The sequence below is a fragment of the Aythya fuligula genome, chromosome 5, assembly GCF_009819795.1.
Source record: "Aythya fuligula isolate bAytFul2 chromosome 5, bAytFul2.pri, whole genome shotgun sequence".
NCBI lineage: Eukaryota > Metazoa > Chordata > Aves > Anseriformes > Anatidae > Aythya > Aythya fuligula.
In genome coordinates, this window is record NC_045563.1 from 53,977,796 (window position 1) to 53,997,289 (window position 19,494).

Here is a 19,494-nt window from a genome sequence, read left to right on the forward strand (position 1 = left end):
GTTTGTTATACATGAATAAGGAATATTTCATGAAGTGTCTTAGTTCTCCAGCTAGCCCATTACAATGTGTTTTTTTTTTTTTTCTTCCCAGCATGGAAAAAAAAAAAAAGGAATTCATGCTGTGCAGTTATCAGCATAAATATTTCATCTGTGGGTACTTCGGCTTTCTTGGAGCGTGTTTGAATAGAGGTCAAAACAGTAATGAAAACTAGCAGAGAAACAGATCAAGATCAGAAAATGAAAGTTAAATACTGTCTGGAACTGACAACGTAGACTAAAGCAAAGTGATGAGAGAATTCTTGCAGTTATGAAATAGAGGGTTTAATTCATCTCAGTGAAATGCATTAATCTGTGACATTTTGGAACGTAAAGCACAAGCACATTGAAATAAAAATGTGAAGCAATATGAGTACTTTATTGTAGCTTGAAAACATACAATAACAAAACTGACAACGCTGTACTCTAAGAAAACTTGCTATTTCTGAAGAAATAGCTCCCTTTGAGAGAGAATTCTAGGTACTTTTTAATTGTCTCAAAGTGAGTAACATCTACTTTGCCATAATACAAATAACATCAAAATGTTCAAAACACCGCTAGGAAACTGGCCTAAGTCAGAACACTCTGACCTTTACCACTGTGTGATCCATAAGATATCTCTGTCTTAATGGGACAGTATGCTGAGTCTTTCAAAGTTCAGTCTAAAATGTGGTAAATAGTAGTTTAAGAAGCAATAATGTTCCTTGAACAGAAGTTTATGTCCTTATTTGCTCTAAACGTAAATCTAACTTCATCACTGTAATTTTTTTTAGGCTATTCTAAGAATTTCTTAAGATACAAGTTTGCAAGCTTTTTCTGCAAGGTGGAGGATATTAAACAAATGCCCTAGTTTATTAGCAATACGTGATGTTTTTATTTTACTTGACAACTGTTATCTGCTAACATCAACAGCAGACTCTGTTGCATCCACTTCTCATTCGCATTCTTTCTTTTCCGCTTGAGTGAGGCCACCAAAACCAATTCCTTTGGGACCAAAATTTTTTGCGTAGCAAACTGCAAAAGAAGGAGGAGGGTAAATAATATTTGAAATGTTTTCATGTCCAGGTAAAGGACTTGTGTCTTTAGTACTAGTTCCAAATACAAGTTGATAAAAAGAAGGAAATGTGAATATCTTTCTCAATAGTGTCGAGTCTAATAGTGAAACACATTTGACTTAAACAGAAGTGTCGCATCTGAGCTTCTCCAAAAAAGTCAGAAACAGTGTGTATCCAAGATCTAGGTAATGTTTTCTTTAAAGCTGCCTTCCCATCCATCCTGACCATCAGAGATTTTCAAAGGAGGTTAAAAGAACTAGAACATACTCCAGCCACCTTTGACGGTAGTTTAAGCTATGCCATGTTAACTGGGTATTGCTAAGAGTATGCATGTTTGTTTATCACAATTCTGTTTAAGTAATAAAGGTCAGCATATTTCTCAAAATATGCCTATTTGACTACGTGCTGTTGTCAGACTGTGCCCAACTTAAGTATTTTTTAGGACTCTCTGTAGAGTTTAGCGTAGGATATGAAAACCTGGCATACTTTGTTCTTTAAGCTGTTTTGCATAGTTAAGTGAAATCTGCAAGGTTTGTTGATCTGAGAAGAATATCTGGATGTATAATTTAGCATGAACACATTTTCTTTCCTACAATCAATATAGCAGAAGTATCTTTTAATTCTTCCTGGCAAGAATTCCAATTGGGATCATGACCTTCAAAGGTCTATCTGTATATTTGTGATTTAGTTATTTATTTTTTTTTAGGAGTGAGTGAGATTGTGTAGGAACAAAAATTTGCCCAGCAGGTATAGCCAGTGTTCCTGTTAGGAGGTCTGAGGATAAATCAGAGAGGATGTTGTATTTGTAGAAAAATTACAGATTTAAAATTTAAATATTCATAGCAGATGTGATTGCAATGCTGCCACAGTTCTTTCTTTGTTTTTGGAAAGTTGTGAAAATAAAATGAAAATTCACATAGTAGTTAAACATGCAGCAGTAAATCTTGATGGCAATACTAGGTCTAAAAGGAATAATCTTACGTTGACTCGATAACCTAGTTGAGGTCGTTGCAATCCTTACCTTTACAGTAGAGCTCTCCATCTTTGTCTGTAACATTGGTAGATTCTAAACTCTTGCCACAAATAGCACAGCGGAAGCATGTCTTATGCCAAGGCTGAGGAAATGAAGACAATTCATTGTGTGTTACAGCAAATGCACAGCTAGCAGATGCAAGAAACTACTAACTGTTGCTTTTGCCTAAAACTGTCTTCTTGCTCTTAAGGCTTTCACTTCTTGTGCTTCTAGATTTTTTTTTTTTTTATTATCTCACTTTATTATCCCATTATTATTTAACATCTTACCTAGCAACTTGCTTGTTAATAGAGCTCTAGTAAAACACAGAGAGCCTTAGATAGTGCTCTCTCATAGTGGCCTCTCCCTTTGTATGCGGAGGTAATATTCTAGCGAGAGTTCAGAGCAGAGGGTCAGCATGTCACGGGATGCTGGCTTTCCTTTTTTTAGTCAAAGAAAATAAGTGTTTTTAATATAATCTTTAGAATAATATAATCTTTAATACATCTGCATTTGCCACTACAAATAAATGTTTAAATTAGAACTATTCCAAGAGGTGTTGGTAGGATGACGGTGGCAGAGGAGGCAGCCTGTACAGTAGCCAAAGGAAGGGTTGTTCCACAGACATCAACAAGATGCAGAAAATTCAGGCTTATGCAGGAGCACATGACTTTAAACCTGATAGGCGATATATCAGACTTTACCAATTTGTTATCATCTTCTTATGAGTATGAAGAAATCATCTTCATATTTTCTTCATCAAGACTGAGTAAAAACTTCAGGGAATGATTAGCTATAGTTTATCTCCATTTGAAAAGCTTTTATCCTAGTGTTTTAGTAACTACTTACTTTTCCTCCTCCCATTATCTTCTCTGCAGCGTACACTGACTTGCCACAGCGGGGACATTTATCCACATCGACAATCTTTTTGGCAAACTTTGAAGGATTAGTTGGTGTAGAAGGGCGAGCAGGCTTGGGTGACCCCCTACAACAGAAGTTTTCAGTGTTTTTAAAATACTGCTTAAAATGCTATCTTCATTTTAGAAATTTGAGGTTGTGGTGTTTGTTTTTTGTTTGTTTTTCTAAGGGCAGAAATACTAAATTAGTAGTCTAGGACATGCAAAAGGGGGAAAAAAAGAAACTGGAATTGTTATAGGATCACAGAATCACTTAGATAGAAAAGACATGTTGTATTGCGTAGTTGAAAAGCTGATACCATAGCCACTGATATTTCCTGTACTGGACTGAGTAAATGGAGCTAACGGTAGCCACATTTAATGAAAAGTGGAAGTAAAAAATAGATTTTGTTTTTGTTGAAAGGAAAAAAGAGAAAAAGAAGCAAAGGACCCCCACTTCTTGTAACTGGCTACCTGCTAGTACTCAGTGAGCAGATCTTGAAAAACAAGCTAACAAAAAAAAAAAAAACAACTTGATTTTGCATGCTCTTTTTTGTTGTTTTATTTTTATTCACTGCAACATTTTGACAAGAAACCATGGATCTTAGGTGACCTGAGGTCAAAAGCATCAGAAAAATAAAGCTTTGCTTTATGTTTCTGGACTTTGTGCTTTATGTCCTTGTGCTTGCTTAAAGTCATTGACAGAACTACTTGTGAATTATCAGGTTGTTGGACTGCAACAGGTCACTAAATCTACAGGACATAACAGTTCTGGATGCAGAACTCTGCCCACAGTGGATGTACTTGGGAGTACAGTTAAATAAGTTATTTGAGCTGTTATTACCTGCCTAGCATATTTGTTGATGAGTTCCCTTATAGTAATAGCAGAAGACAACATTTTTTTTTATTTTGAAATGTGCAGCTTTGAGAATCGTAGGAAAATAGTTTAGAAATGTACTGTCAGACATAATTATGTGGAGCTGAGGGTTTTTAGAGATGCTATCCCATGGGAATCCCTTTGTTCAGGCATGTTCTCCATGTGCTTGAAAGTATTGCTCAAGCCACAGGGAGGATTTAGAAACATTATTTCTGTATTGAGAGGAGTAACAGTATGTGGTATTGTGATTATTTGTCTAACAGTAAAACTTAACTGTATCTTAGGCTCTGATAAGATAAAGAAAATTCTTATGTTCTATGGCGAATGTGATCTTTATCACAGTGCTACTCCTGGCAAATTACAATTGCAGTGATTGCAGCGTAGGTTTGTTGTGGCATAAAAAGGCTGCTGCTGCCAATTGAAGGAGGAGGAAATTCATGAAGAGAGCTTACAGAGGCTGGAAATTATTAATAAATGGTACACTGCTGTGTCCACTGAAGAAAAGGTTGTAGGAAGTTCTGTTCAGCCACTCATACTGCGTATTGTTTTAGGAACAGAATAAAATATCCCTCTATACCATATATACCCAGTGACAAGTGGTATCAGAAAAACATATATACAGTGACAAGTGGTATCAGAAAAACAGACAGTGCTGTCAGTGGGATTTAACTCACTGTTGCAGATTCAAGCCTAGATGATCCCCAGTGTCAGTGCTGAGACATCCTGCCCCTTGTCCAAAGCCAACACCTTTGGGGCCATATTTTCTTCCATAGCAAGTTTTGCAGTAGATTTCAGATTCGTGAGCTGCTACTGTGGTGCTGTCCAGAGCTTTTCTGCAAGCCACTAAAAACAGGAAAAGAGAGGCATGGATAAACATTTGCATATTCAAAGTTGAATTAATGTGGTTCAGAATTATTAGTTAGTGTTTATTTTTGTTCATCTTCAAAAAATACAGAAGGGGTTAGTGCGTAGTCAGTATAAAGCCTCACTGTGCTGTTGCTGATGTAATTGTTCATGCACACAATGTTTGCGCTCTCCAGTTACACTCTAACCCCAGAAAAATCTTGGGCTTGTCAAGACAATTTTTCTAGATCTGTGAGGCCAAAGATGGATCTGAAGTAATCATCCCAAACCCTAAAAACAAGGGAGAGGTTGTAGGGGTGTCGATTCTACTGTGCATCTGCACCTTTCAGTATAGTTCCCCTGAGTGTGGAGTGGTTTTCTCATGCCAACCTGTCATATTTTAGGCTGGCAAGTTTTAAAAAGAGAATGTAACATACTTGCACTGTCCAGTCAGAATCAAGCAGGAGATATATATAGATATATATGTATATGTGTATATATATATATATATATGTATTTAACTTATTTTTTTTTCTTTATTTATATAATTTCATTTTTTGGGGCTGTAGTGCCAGAGGAAGCAGTGATTCCAAATACCTGATTTTCTCAACTCTGTTAGACTTATTCCAGGACGACAAGAACACGATGATGTAGATTCTGAGACCACAAGGACCTCCTGCTAGTCGTATTTGTTATGGAGAAATACCGCGTGGCTTAGCTCACCAGAAAAGGTCTTGGAGACTTTTGGACAGAGGATGCCCCAGGAGCACCACATGCATAATGGAATGCAAGTTATACTCTCTATGTCACTACTTTAAATCTAGCCTCTAGTTGAAAGGATCAAAGTTAATGAGTGCTAACAGCTGCTTATTTGAGGTCTCAGTAGACAAGTATCTATGTTTTGAGAAACACAGTCCACATCTTGAGCCAACAAACATAGCTAAGTTTGGTCTTGTGCATGCTTTCTCTCAGCAAATGTGCATGGAAGGTAAGGTAGATAAATCTGAGTTCTCTGGGGTGCTTTGCTGATCTGAAATCTGGTCATCTTTTTATGACCAAATCCTGTTACCGGGACAGCATGAATCTCCTTACTTTATATGCATGGAAACCTGGACAATAACGAAAGTAAAAAATAGTAGTGGCAGTCTTCATGTGCTTGGTGACTGTGTATGCCACGCTGGTTTGGAAACTCAGTGGACAGTCCCCACCCCATCAAGAGAGGATGAAGCTTTCAGTTATGAATGCCTATAAAAAAAATGGATTTTGTAGTATAATTCTAAAAACAAAACAAAACACTTTTTTACAAATTGTGCAGTGTGTCCGCAGTAGCTGCTGGGGGAGGAGAGTGGGGGAGTGTAGGGAAATAATGTTCTCTTCAACTTCCTTTGACCAGGTGCACATATCACAAAGGGCTCTCCAGTCATGTGTGTCCCATTGATAGCTTGGAAAACAGTTGCTTAGTTCATATAAGTAACACAAATATGTCAATTGCGCAAGTATGGATGGAAGATCAAGCCTCTAGTAAAGCTCTCTGAGTGTTTGATTAGTCCTTTTTTTCCCCCTACGTTTAACTGTCCTGCTGTGAGTTTTTTCTCAAATTCATTCAAGTCAGAATTTAAGGATTTAAGGTGACATTAGAGCTTTGTTTCCATTGCTGTAGTGTGTAGATGGGAAAATAATTTGCAAGGACTTGTTTAATTAACAGAAATAAAATGAGGGGCTTCTGTAAATGTGTGAACTTGATCACTTTGTGCCGCAGTCTCTTCTGCTTTGGGATTATAATTATGTTTGCTGCAGGAGTTAAGGGATGATGGAAACTCTAGCAGTAGATAAAGTGTTTCTATTTCTGGCTCTGTAGGGATAGAGTATCAATCCGCCACAACAGATGGAGCAAAAGCCCTTGAAGTGCTATTGTTGAAATAACTTTGAGACCTGTCATCTGCTAACAGATACTGTTTGCAAGCTGGCACTAAGAAGTTTCAGGTTTATGGCGAGAGATCCTGCCAAATGTCCGTCACAGCTGTGTTTTAAGCAAAACCTGACAGGGAAACAAGGTACGTAAACAGCAATCTGTGCAAGGAGAAAGGTTTGTTGGAAAGAAGCTTTAAAAACTGTCTGTAGGGAAAAACTATGGAGTACAGATACCATTATTTTATAGTTCCACATATCTCATTCTTACTGTCTTAACAGGTTGGTTTGAATTGCCTGTAATTTTGCCCAAATTTAACTTTGTGATCCAAAAATATTAGCGTTTTTCATGTGCCAGGTCAGATAGAATAAAAGCTCAACTAAATTGATTTAAATTGTTTTTTTGTACCCAAGAATGGGTACAGAGAGGACTGTTTTTCTTGTCTTGAGAAACGAAACCTTTAACTGATTCATTGAGAAGTCCACGAACATGATACAAGATATTGAATTATCTGGTCCAAAGCTAGCGTATGTGAATCATGGGAAACATAAAGCCAATTAACATACCTCTCACATGCCAGCTGGGCTTAGCTGCATCTTTAATTTTTGACCTTAGACATACTTCTGCTGGGAATCCTTTTTTTAGTATCTAACCTATCAATAATTTAGTTCACACTTATGAGTACAATAGACAAAAAAAAAATAAAAACAGCAGACCTAATGAATGCTTGTTGTTTATCGTGAGTTGTTTAAAAAAAATCAGCTGTGCTAAGATTGAAGCTTAAACTTCAATCACCTATGTTTCAATATTAGGTGTCTGAGAATGCACATAAGAGAAAAGTGTCCTGTTGTGTCACAGTTAATGATAGCTTTTTATTTTTATTAGACACTGGAGAGTCTATTCATTTGACTTCTCTTTGCATATCGCTTTCTAGCATTGACTAAAGCATAAGTGTCAATTAAATATTTTATCATAATTAACACATCCATGCTTCTCTCCCTGTAGCTTCTGTGATCTATAATACTAATTGTTACAGGCAGCACATGGAAGCAATAAGCAGTCTCTAGTTTTTACCAAACTAAGATTTTTACCATCTGTAAGAATTGGCTGGAGGCTATCAATTAACTACAACATGTTTTGAGGGAATTCTTTCTTAGTCTTTAGGCATCACTTGCAGGGGATGGGGAGAAGGGCAAACAAGACTCATGTATGTCCTTTGAACTGGTCCTGTACAGTGCTGAAGTGTCATCTAAGCATGTAAAAGCTTTCTCATTTATGAGAAGGAAAAATTTTCAACCTATCCAGGAAAGGAGGGTAAAAAAACTAAATTCAGTACTATCAATTGTGCTAAACTTCATAGCGCAAAGGTCCTAAATCTCAGTTGTCTGCAAAATACATTATTTAGCTATCTTTAGTTCTTATCAAATTGTTTTCTCTCTTCACAAAGGGCAAACAGAGGTGGAGTGATACGTTCTCTCTCATTTTTCAGGCGCTAACTCATCTGTAGAGAAAGCTGTCTGCTGAACATCGAAGATGCCTGGGGAAAACCGTGAGTGAAATGGGACTGTAGGAAATATGGGGAAGGAGAAGACTGAAGTACTTGCAGGGTGTTGGTGGGAGATTTTGATGCAAGAGATAATCTTTCATCTTTTCTGTGTGCATTTTTTTTAGGATTAATTATAAAAACACTCATCTACTATAATATCCTAATAAGACATACTTCTGTCTCAAGAGTTCTGTTCATTTAGTTCCTCTAGACTTTTAAACTTGAAACCCGTAATATGCTACACTGTGGGACAGAGTAGGATTTCTTCAAGATTTACCTAGATACCGTATTTCTGCAGCGCTCTAACATCCCTAACAAAAACCATCATGCTTCATAAAAGAGAAGTCAAGATCCTGAGAGAGACATTGTCCAGTGGCAAAGGCTTAGAAAATTGAAACTTGATGATTAAGAGCTGATGTGGAGTGGCAAACTGGTCTTTCAGAAAGTTGACTGCTGTTTCTGAAAAGTTGCAATCGCTTTCTATCCTTCAGTTGCTTTAAAAAAAAAAATGTGGTGGTGGGGGAACCAGTTTTCATCTTTAGTGGATTATTCTCTGGAACTAAACTAATCAATCATCCTTACAGACAAGGATCTCTCAACTCAAAACTGACTTTCTACAGAGGTTTAATTAAAACGTGCTGGGGTTGAACAAATGTGCTCAAGTCTTTGCTCACTCGTCTCGTTCCCCTCTCCAGTGTTGCATGCAGTATGTGCAAGGTGCGGCTGCTTATGGTAGGAATATTTTCTTTTGGCCCCATGGGATCCTTAGGTTTCTAGAGAGTCATTCCAGAGTCAGCCTTGCTGTGCTGTGCTTGAAGTAGCAGGATTAGTGCGTGACTGCTCTCTCCTTTGAGTTTTCTCAGAACTAAGATGTATAAGCCTTACAAAACTTTCCCTGTGTGTAATTGAGTCTGACACTGGCTGTGGCTACTGTCCTGTACCTTGGTTGGGCTGTTTATGACCTGCTGTAGGTGCCCCATGGGCAAACATGTTGAGTTAGGCCAAATACGAAGCTTCTTTATTGTGTTTCTGCTTGGATGCAAGTTAATACAAAATAAATTTCTAGCTTTAAGGGACGATCCCTACAGAGCTATGGAAATAGCGTAAAGTTAAAACACTATAGCCCAGCTTACTGCAGAGGAAGCATGTCTTGTGAAAACTCCTTCCATTGCACTGAATTTCCTCAGCGTGGTACACTGTCTTCTCGCAGGCACCGCATTTAGCTCCACCTCCCCAGTTTGGCATCTTTGTATGCAAAGGGCAACCTATAAAATCAAATTGCATAAATAAATGCAATGGAAAAAGTGAGTTATTTTAAACAGAACAGCTTGATTTTTCTTTTTTTCTTTTTCCCCTTATTGTTCCCAACACCATCACCAGTGAACTGCTATTGCGGGGTGGCCCCGAGCCAGGATCTGCTCGGGTGAACTGTGCCACAGCACTCGTAAATTATCTGCTAGCAGAGAGGTGAGATGGCAGCTGAGAGTCAGCACAGGTCTGCGTGCCAGGCTCTGCGTAGGAAGGCAGACCTGGGGAGACCTTCTGTGCTGCTGGGATGTTGGCTGGCTTAATGGCTCTTGGAGCAGACACGCTGTGTATCTGTGCTGTAGGAGGAATGTCACAGCAGACAGGTCGCGGGGTGAGGGCACCAGCCTGGTGCTCTCGGGGGGCAGCCTTGGTCCTCTGCATGGCACTCTTCTGTAAATAAGGTCGTTCCTTAGCATGCAATCAGGTAAATACAGTACATGGTAAATATGTTAAATGATTGCGAGGTGTTTCGGTAAAAAGATTATAGGGTCATTCTTGCCTCTTCTGGAGAAGTGAATCTAAGCTGTATTTACAACAAATAGTCATTTAATTTCAGTCCTGCCCTCCCTTCTATCCTAGCACAGCCTTTTCCCTTTAGTTCTTGCTTTCTTTTCATCTGTGCTGATGAGGCAAATTTTAATGAAGGCTAACAAACACTTTTAAGCTTTACAGGAGTTGAAAAGCAAAACTTTGGACAGAATTTGACCTTAAACTCTCTACAGAACAGTATTGTCTGTAGGCTGTGTGGAGAGACACTGTATTGTGCTCTTTATGCATTTCCAAAGCATGACCTTCCTCAGTGATATATGTATATAGGCAATTATATATATATAAAGGCAATTTTCTCTGTCAGTATGATGTCACATTCTCCAATGAATAAAGAGCTGGATAAATTCTACCTTGAAATTGAAAAACTGTATGATGTTATTTCAGAGGATGCTTGAGTAGAAATAAGTTCTTTGTTCTTTTCTGAGTTCCTCATAAAGCATGGTCACTGTGCAGCATGATTATTGCTGCAGCAAGTTGTTATAAAGTAATGACAGGTTTCTAAGATGCTTAAACTGTGCTTTCCTTCATCAATTGTTGCTAAAATCTAAAGATGGGAGAGAAGGGCAGTGGTGCTTACTGTTGCAGTTACTGTTGAAGTGCCTTGCCCAAGGTCATGTAGGAGGACAGTGACAGAGCTGGGAGCTGAAGGCACACCACCTGACTGCAGGCACAGTAAGTGCCCTTCCTGACGATTGTGCTATCACCCATCTGAAATGACCACAGCCTATGGTTTGCCCTTCTGTATTCTTGTTTGAGTCATCGTTTCTGGAAAGACTGGAACGTCATCTTGTCATCCGCACGTCGTATTATCAGGTTGTTCCAAGCTCCTGGCTCGGGCCTCCTTTGTCCTTCTTGGAAAGCCAGTCATTTTCTTATTATAGTTCTTTCAAAGCCTGCTTGTCCCAGTCGTATTTGATTAAATCCACTATCAGATATTCTTAAATAAGAAAAGGGTTTTCACTACTGAATCAAGTCTGCCACCTGAGAATTTTCTTCTGATGTCATGTAAGAGAGGGGAAATGATCATAGCAGCGATGTAACATACCTCTTACTTTAAACGGCTTGCATTTTACCCTAACAATTTACAGTGTCTGTACATATGACTCTAACATCCCAGTTACTCATAATCTCAGTGACTTCTGTCCCATATCTGCTAAATTTCAGAATGAAATTAATGTTTTCTACCTGCCAGCTCTACAAGATTAATCTGCAGCTGAAGGGAGTTCTTTCTGGCTATTAATGCTAAACATCATGCAACTAGAGCAAAAGGCAACAGTATCAGGCAAAACCAAGACAGGACTGTAGCATAGGAGTGAGCGTGTGCTCATGCTGAAGCAACGGCACCGAGGATGCAGCAGTGTGGGCACATTTTAACTATCAGTGTTTGATAACAACCCAGATATTAGCATATCCTGAGGTATCCACTGTTGCACTCCGGTTATTAGTATATTCCCAACCCCATTTAATCCCCCATTCACTGCTGCAACTGTTACCTGCAGTAGACAGCATATCTGACATCCTACTGCAAGACCCAGGCTCTCCTTTGGGATGCTGATTTTGGCTTAGTGGAACCAGTTCCTTAGCTCGATCAGCCTAGTCCTCAGCTGCCATAAAGCAACTGCTCCATTAAATTCTTTCAGACCCTGTCAGTTCTCCTGCTGCTCTGACAGCTAGAAAACCCTAATGATGCATGAGAGAGAGGAAAGCTCAGCTTGCCTCTGTGTTTATTTGTAATGTAACAAGAAAGAAGGAGAAATACAATATAGAGATCTGATGTAGCTGAAATAAATAAGAATAACTGTATGCAAGGAATGGATGATAAATCCGTTTCCCTCTTACTCAGGAATGCTTTAACAAAATAATGCTGTTTAAATCTTTTTCCAATTTCTTTTAAATGGGAGAAACGGGAATAGGGAGAAATATTTCACTTTGGTAAAATCTTTTCTCTGACTGACATTTTATGTTCTCCCTTTTTTAAAGCATTTTTTGTATCGGTGTTATTTTTTCTTTTAAAATTGAAGTAATACTTGTCAAAGATTTTAAGAGAAGGAAGAGCAGTGACAGAAAATTCAGTGCTGTGATTGAAAATTAAAACAAGATTTTTGCATTCACAGTGTCTCCTTTGATTCAAGCAGCCAGTTGAATCCTGTACCTGCTGCAGCAGCATCGGCAGCTGCCTGGGAAGAGCGTGGTTTGCACCTCTAGTTACTAACAGAGTAAAACTGCTTCTGCTGTTCTAGTTCCCTTCAGAGACACACAGAGTATTTCAAACTGTGGCAACAGGAGACTTGTTGGAAAACTAATTCTGATTACATCATTAGCTGAAAGAAACAAATAATCTCTGAAAGTCTGATAATACTTGATAGCTACAGGCTGTGGTTAGAGCTCTTAGAAGAACCATTGCTCCTGAGGCTAATTATAGTTACATGACTGGGCATGCATACACATTTTCCATGCTTTTTTGGCATCACCTGATGGGAAGCTGTAGGAGAAAGAAGTCACGGTAAAAATGTTATGCCAGAATCCTTACGGGAAGAGTGGTAGTGGATGGCATGATGTCTGCACTGGCTGGCTTAAAAGCCGGGTGAGGGATCAGGGCAACTCCACAGTCCTTGTGTTCTTGCTTTATTCATCTCCCTGAATGCAGAACAGCAGTGGCCCTCCCTGCAGATGCTGCCTGTGCAGCAGGATTACTGCAAGCCATAAATTCCATTTCTGTCTGCATTACCTGCAAATAGAACTCAGCCTCCTACTTGTCACGCAAAAATTATACCCAAAGTCTTAATTCCACTTAATTAAATTTGGTGCTAGTATCTAAACTCATTTGAAATGCCCTGAGTTTTGTCATCTTAATCTGGCTAATTTACAGGGACTGCTAGAAATGTTTTGTTTGTTTGTTTGTTTTTTAGCATAGATCACCAAAATATAAGTGTTACCCCTTGTTGGCAGGCACTTCAGGTACTGTTAAGCTGGAGGAGCATGCTTGGCCTTGCTGTAGTATTCAGCAGCTCGTATCATTCAATTTCAAAATGCAGCTACTACATGGAGTAGAATTTATTACATGGACGTGCAGCCAAGGATACGTGCTTCACTTTATTTAGATTGTAACACCACTATATAGGCTTGCCTCAGACCAAAGGAGCCTTTGAAGTGTTTCTGTGCTCTTCACAAGCATGAAAAAAATGTGAGTTGTCTTCTCCTGGGCTATTAGGCATGCTGTACAAATCTAGCTGTAACATGATTGTCACAGAGCGTGTGTCACTGATCACAGTACTATTGATAAGAGCGTCATCCAAAAATATATTTAGATCCATTGATCTAAATGGGAAGTGGATGAGGTAGTGGCCTTAGAAGTTTCCTAGAGGAGCAGAAGATAGTGCTAGGCAGTGCAGTGTAGGTGAAAAAAGATATTGCGCGTAATTTTGGTGTTTGTTTGCAAAATAGTAGGTTTTTCCTTCTAAATGCTTCTGTGTTTGATAGTCTAGAGCTCAAGTAATTTCTGCGTGAACAGCAGAAATCATTTATCGTGTAGCTGGGAGGGTTATCTCAGGGTGCCACATGTGCTACAGGCTGCCTTTGAAGCAGATAAATAGACTGGGAAATGTAGGTCTTCATGATCACTTCACTGATCCTGCTGTGGTGTAGGGGCTGAACCAGGGCCGGCAGGAGCGCTGTGCCTTGCATCTCTGGTTCAGTCCTAGCTAGGGTTGTTTGGCCCAGACCTGGTTAGGAGCATAAAAACACTGATTTCTTTTATAAGAAACAAAGAATAATAATATCAAATGAAATCGCTGTCTACGCTGAAGTGCAAGCATCGAGGCTATGCTGGGAATTCTTCGCCCTGTGGAAGTCTGTGGGAAATGTCAGCACGGGCAGGACTCCCTTCTGGTATCTAATCACAGCGCTGCTGCTGCCCTGTCCTGTGACAGCCAGTGACTCACTCAGCCCTCCTCAGTGCTGCTCACCTCACCAGCCCCGTGGGGATAAAAATACACGGCTTCCTTTGTGAAGACCTTCGAATAGCCTCGATAGAAAAGGTAGAGCTGGATCCCACTGTGTATATGTGGGGATCTCATCACGTTGCGTGCAGTTCCTGCCGGGCCTCTGGCTGCTGCTCCAGTGAGCCAGCTTCCCTCACCAGCCTTGTCTTGTATCTGTTGGCCTCGTAGGAACATTTTGAGTATTTTTGGACATCTCAAATGGCACTGTGGGCAACTGAATTCTATCTATAGTGTCTCTTCTGAAGGAGTAGTAATGTCTTCTGATGTTTCTAGTTGATTTTCTTTTTCTCTGTCAGTTTTACTGTTATTTAGTGTAGCATTCCTTATTGGCAAAAGCTTTGCTTGCTTTAAAAATATTTAAGCATTTCAATTCTATTTAGAAGTAGTGATAAAATGCCACTATAGGTTTTCTCTTTCTCTCTAGCTAGCGCTCAAAATGTTCTGTTTTATCTTGATGTGTCTGCAGTGTAAAGCACGATCCTTGCTGCAGCATCCAGAAACGCCAAAAGGTGTTTTGGTCAAAATCTAATCCATTGTGGAAAGCATTGTATGTCTTAGCAGACTAAATCTACAATAGAGAAAATGTTTGTATTTGAGGAGTGAGCTCACTTAATGAAAGAGGCAGTATTGTTATATATTGATAATCATATTTCTTACGTTCTGATGCATTCAATGGACTATGGATACACACAATTTTTAGGTCAATTAAATTAGTGTAATATATTCAACCTCCACCATGATCTCATGATGGCTAGCATCTCTTCCTTTATTTCTGTGGTAAACCAACATGTAGAGATGAAGGGATGGGATCTTCCACGCTGACGTGGGAAGATGAACATTGGTTTTTCATTGAGAGTGGTCACTCTGAGTTCCATGAGTGCTTTTGAAACAAAAGATTTTAAGTGACATGACATGAAGTACGTGATGGGCAAAGCTGATAGAAAAAAAAAGTCCTGTGCCTGCAACTTCTGCTTTAATCTTCGTATCCTTCCTAATTATCTATTATTTTCTTTCATAGTAATGCTGTATTGCTGTTAAAAATGTCTCGTTGCACACTTTGAGAGAAACTTAAGCTGGCACCAAAAAACAAAAGGTACCCTGACACTAGAACCAGGTATTTAGTTGTGACTTCAAAAAGGAATCTAAAACCCAACCCTTCCTGCCCCCTGCACGTGCGCTCACCATTTCACATGGATTCATGTGGCTGCAGAAAGCTGCACCCCGCTGTACAAATGAGATGTTCCTTTTTCCAGAGCTAATCCTCTGCTATCAGCTTTCACTTTTCCTTCCTTTCCTTCTCTATGCCCATAGTCACGCACTAAGTCTTTTTGTGGCAAGCAAAGCTGTTAAAGGCTGTAAAACATTGCCATGATGATTGAGATCAATTATTTTATATAGGTGTAAGGCTTTATTTTTTGAGATAATTTGATTTTTAGATGGATAGCTTTTCAAAGTAAGCAATGTTTTGTTTTTTAAGTATTGTGGCTCTTCTGAGTACCTTGCTGATCATGCTGCCCTTTAATGCTTGTGTAATCAGTATCTGAATTCTTTCATCCCACATTGTTTTTTTGCCTTTTTCTTTTTAGCCAGTTTGCATAGAATTTTTTCTTGTATGATATAAAATCAATTAGTGACTGACATTAAATCCATTGAGTTTGTTTTATTTTCTAGAATACTTCTCTCTGAGAAAGTCTGAGAGCAGGTAAATTTTTATGCTTTAGAAAGCGTATGTACATGGACTAGCTGTGGAAAACACAATTATGTAGTTCTGGAACAATTTTAAAGTTTCTGAAACTTCTGTTATCTGGTCCCGCACATAATCAACGCGCGCCTCATTAACAAGGATCTCCACAGCCCTGTTCTTGTAACACCAGTAGCTACTAAGTAGGCTGAGAAGCCCAGACGAATCTCTTATCAGTTGACTGCTACAAACCTAAAATAGTGCTGTCAGCTCTGTAGGGCTCACTATGCATTTTCTTAAGCAATAAGCAAGTTCTACTACCTGTTGGGGAAAAAATCCCAAACCCTTACCAGCAGAACCCCATATAGCGTACTTACCGGAGTAGCTTGATGTTTTTCCCTGTTTTCTTATGCCTCCAAGGATGTGAACTGGAAGGATTCCTGCACTCTTTAAATGCAGTGGCCACCACTGCTGGCCCTATAGGCTGGGAGGGGAGGGGAATGAGAGAGGGCTTCAGGGATCTGAGCAATGCCATTGCTATCATGGAGCTGAAAATAACTTCTGACAAAAGCCTGGCATTTTGTTCCCTTATGTCCACTTGTGAGTAGGTGGACAACAATGCAGCCCCTCAGATGACGCCTAGAGGGCATTCCTAAATGCAGCCTAATAGATCATAAATAAAGAGTAAAGTTTTGTAGTCGCTATTGCATTGCTTAAATGTGAAACATAAGATAGTGGTTCCTGAAAATGAGGATTTAGTCATGAATGGTCACATTGCAAAAAATAATTTGCCAAAATAACTATAGCTATTCATATGTAAAGCTGTTTGTAGGAACCCCTCTGGAATTCAACAGCTTTAAACCAAAGAAATTTTCCTTCAGCTGAGCAGTTCATAACTTGATATCTACAAATGGTGTGTCTGATGAAGCTCTTAGAGTTCAGAGATTTTTTTTTCCTATAATTTTCTAATTGTTACCTTTTTTTAGGCATTAAGATAGCTAGTTAATATGCATGATGCTTAACATGTCTTACCACTGTGGCAGTAAATGTTTGCTGTGCCTCGGTGAGCCCCTCGGAAACGGATGATGCCACAGCTGTATGAGAAATGCAAAAACCCAAGTATGAAGCACTTAAAGTTCCTTTTTGACAGACATTTATTTTAAGAGCTTTGAAAATCTGGAAGCTAATTCTTGTTTGCTAAAAGGATTTTTAAATTAAGAAACTTGCTTTGGTGTTGTGACTTTTGTGGTGAGTGAAAAAACCGAGCCCTTCCAGCTTAGGGTTTGAAAACTGAACAGACTGACGCTGAAGGTCCCCACTCTGGGACGTTCAGGGAAATGCAGGGAGCTGAGATGCCAAATCCCTGTCAGACCTTAGGGTTTTAAGGGCCTGTTCACTCAGACTACTTTGAAAGCTCTTAGGAGCCTGTAGGATCCCTTGACTGCTGAGTCCGGCAAAGATTTCCTAATGCAGAGACAGGTCCTCGATGCAGAGTTAGGGACCTGTTTTTTCTTGAGCAGGAGACCAGGACTTGACCTCTTCTTGGTCATTCTCCCTGGGCAATTCTTGAACTCTTTTGCCTATATCAAATAAGGCTGCATGCAGAGGTGATGCTGCAGTGTACAGGCAGTGAGCATTTCTTGTAAGCTGGTAGCAAGGAGGGACTGGGGCGTGATTGAGCTCACTGCTAGTGCATGGCAAGCACTAAAGCTTTCCATGAGAACCCAGTGTTTGCACCCTTGGTGCTTCATAAATTGCGATCCTTGACATTTGAGAGAGCCGAGTGTTCGTTAACCTTCACTCTTGTCTTCAGGTAGATCATGTGTTTGGATGGATTTGCACCGTGTCATAAAAGAGGGACTTTCCTAGAGCTTGGCGACAGTAAATGAGGTAGTAAGCTTCCATCTATGGAGAGGTTAGACATGTAGAAAGAGCAACAAGCTCGACTAGTCAGAGTGAAATGCAGGTTTTCTGGGGAATAGAGTACTTTGAACAGGGAGATGGTAGCTTTTCAGCCGGCAAAGTGAACAAGAACAAAGTGCTAGGTATGACAAAGCCTGCAGGAAAAAGCAAGCAACTGCGTTTTGATAGGAGTCAAAGGACACTAGGCAGCAAGTGGGAATATTCGTCCAGCTTTTCACAATAGGGCACTGTTTGTGACAAGACCTTTTTTCAAGCCTAATTACTGCAGTTTCTTGTTCTGGCAGCTGCGCTATCCAAAGCCAAAAATTCTGTACTTTCAAGTAATGCAAGTTTCTATAAACCTTCGCCTTTGTACTTCTACAGTTACACTGATAGAACGAGGTGTGAGGAAGATTGTTCTGATCAATGATCATGCTGGAGAAGAAAAAGAACTCTATTTGCTGCTGCAGGGAGAATTGCTCGGTTTTCCAGCTTGTATTCTTCTCTCCCCCTTAGGTAGGACTATTTCCATAGTTATCCTGTCAGATGTATTTTGTATGATAAAGTAACTTCATACTATTAAAAAGCAAGCCAGTCAGTTTTACTGTTAGCTGCTTGAACTGTATTTCATTGCCAGTCCAATCCTGAATCTTGGGCTTTACTGTAGTAGTTTACAGAGCCTTTTTCCTGCCCTAATTTGGGCAGACAGGCATATTTCACAGGGGAAGGCACATACACTGGACTTCGCTTAAATTTCATTTAATTTAATTTATTTCATGTCATCTAAGATGAATGTGAGGCTTTATCTTCCGTCCTTCAGCACTGAAGAGACTCCAGTGTATGTATTTAAACACGCGTGGCTTAACTTAAACTGTTTAAAATTGCAGAAGGGGAGAAGCAACACTCAGAAGCTGACATCGATCTGAGCTAGAAAGTGGAAATGAACTGTGCTGCCTCTTGGCTGAGGTAAGACCTCTGTTCTGTGAGGCTTCTCTTCCCTTCCTTGTTGATGGTTTAAGTTAAAATGTTCACTATGTCCCCATACAGCACAGTAAAGGAAAATAATGCCATACACATACTACACATGCATAGCGTTACTACAACTTCTGCTTCACAGCTGATCCAGGCAGATTAGGGCTAAGGACAAGGTAAACATTTCATGGAGCAGAAGTATTATGGCCTCTGCTGTGGCAGGCTGTTATGAAAGATTAATAAGATAGTGTTATACATTGATCCTCTGCTAGGGTAAGTTATAGCAGTGTTTAAAACTTAAGGTGGACTGAAGGAAAAGGTAGTGAGGCTTTAACCAAAGTTCTGCCTTAAGAATTCTCTATCAGAAAAAAAGTAGTTTTAACGAATGAAGGAAGTTAGGGAGACAAGTCCTTGAATTATGTAATTCTGTATGAAACTAGTAATTTTTTTTCTGTTCAAGTATTTGCAGCACAAGGTGGGTTCTGCTTTGTCAGTTGTTATTTTGAGGGCAAGAGAAGATAGAACATTATTGAACTCAAAATAATCTAGCTCATCTCTGTAATTGTGAATGGGTTTTCCAAGTTTTGAACTTGATTTTTTTTTTTTTTCAAGCTACAGTTTCTTCTACTACCTTTCTTCTGTAGCAGGAGTGGTTTGGGGATGTTCAAGAGAGGTGGAACTCCCTCCTAGAAGTCAGACTTCACATTGCAACGGTGAAGAGCTGGGGCTTTAGTAACTGTGTGTGATTTCTGTCACGAGCTGTTTTACATAGATACAAAGCCTTTGGGCAAATAGTGAAGAAACTTAATGTTAGGCTTGAAGCCTGTCTGCTATTAAGAGAACGTATTTGCTGTGTGTAGCACAGCAAGCATCAGGCTCAAATTCTGAGAACAGAGCAGAGGCAAGG

The 19,494-nt window shown here is 39.5% G+C and overlaps 1 protein-coding gene across 1 annotated transcript; it reads right to left on the reverse strand.

Moving 5' to 3' along the window:
- Nucleotides 1-418: 418 nt before the first annotated feature.
- CSRP3 (cysteine and glycine rich protein 3) lies at nt 419-16,175 on the reverse strand. The gene is made up of 6 exons (XM_032188848.1): nt 16,091-16,175; nt 9,308-9,439; nt 4,551-4,719; nt 2,953-3,088; nt 2,113-2,206; nt 419-1,050 (listed from the first exon to the last, which is right to left on the reverse strand). The coding sequence occupies exons 2-6, from the start codon at nt 9,417-9,419 to the stop codon at nt 971-973; spliced, it is 591 nt and encodes a 196-aa protein (XP_032044739.1). The 5' UTR covers nt 9,420-9,439; nt 16,091-16,175; the 3' UTR covers nt 419-970.
- Nucleotides 16,176-19,494: the final 3,319 nt, after the last annotated feature.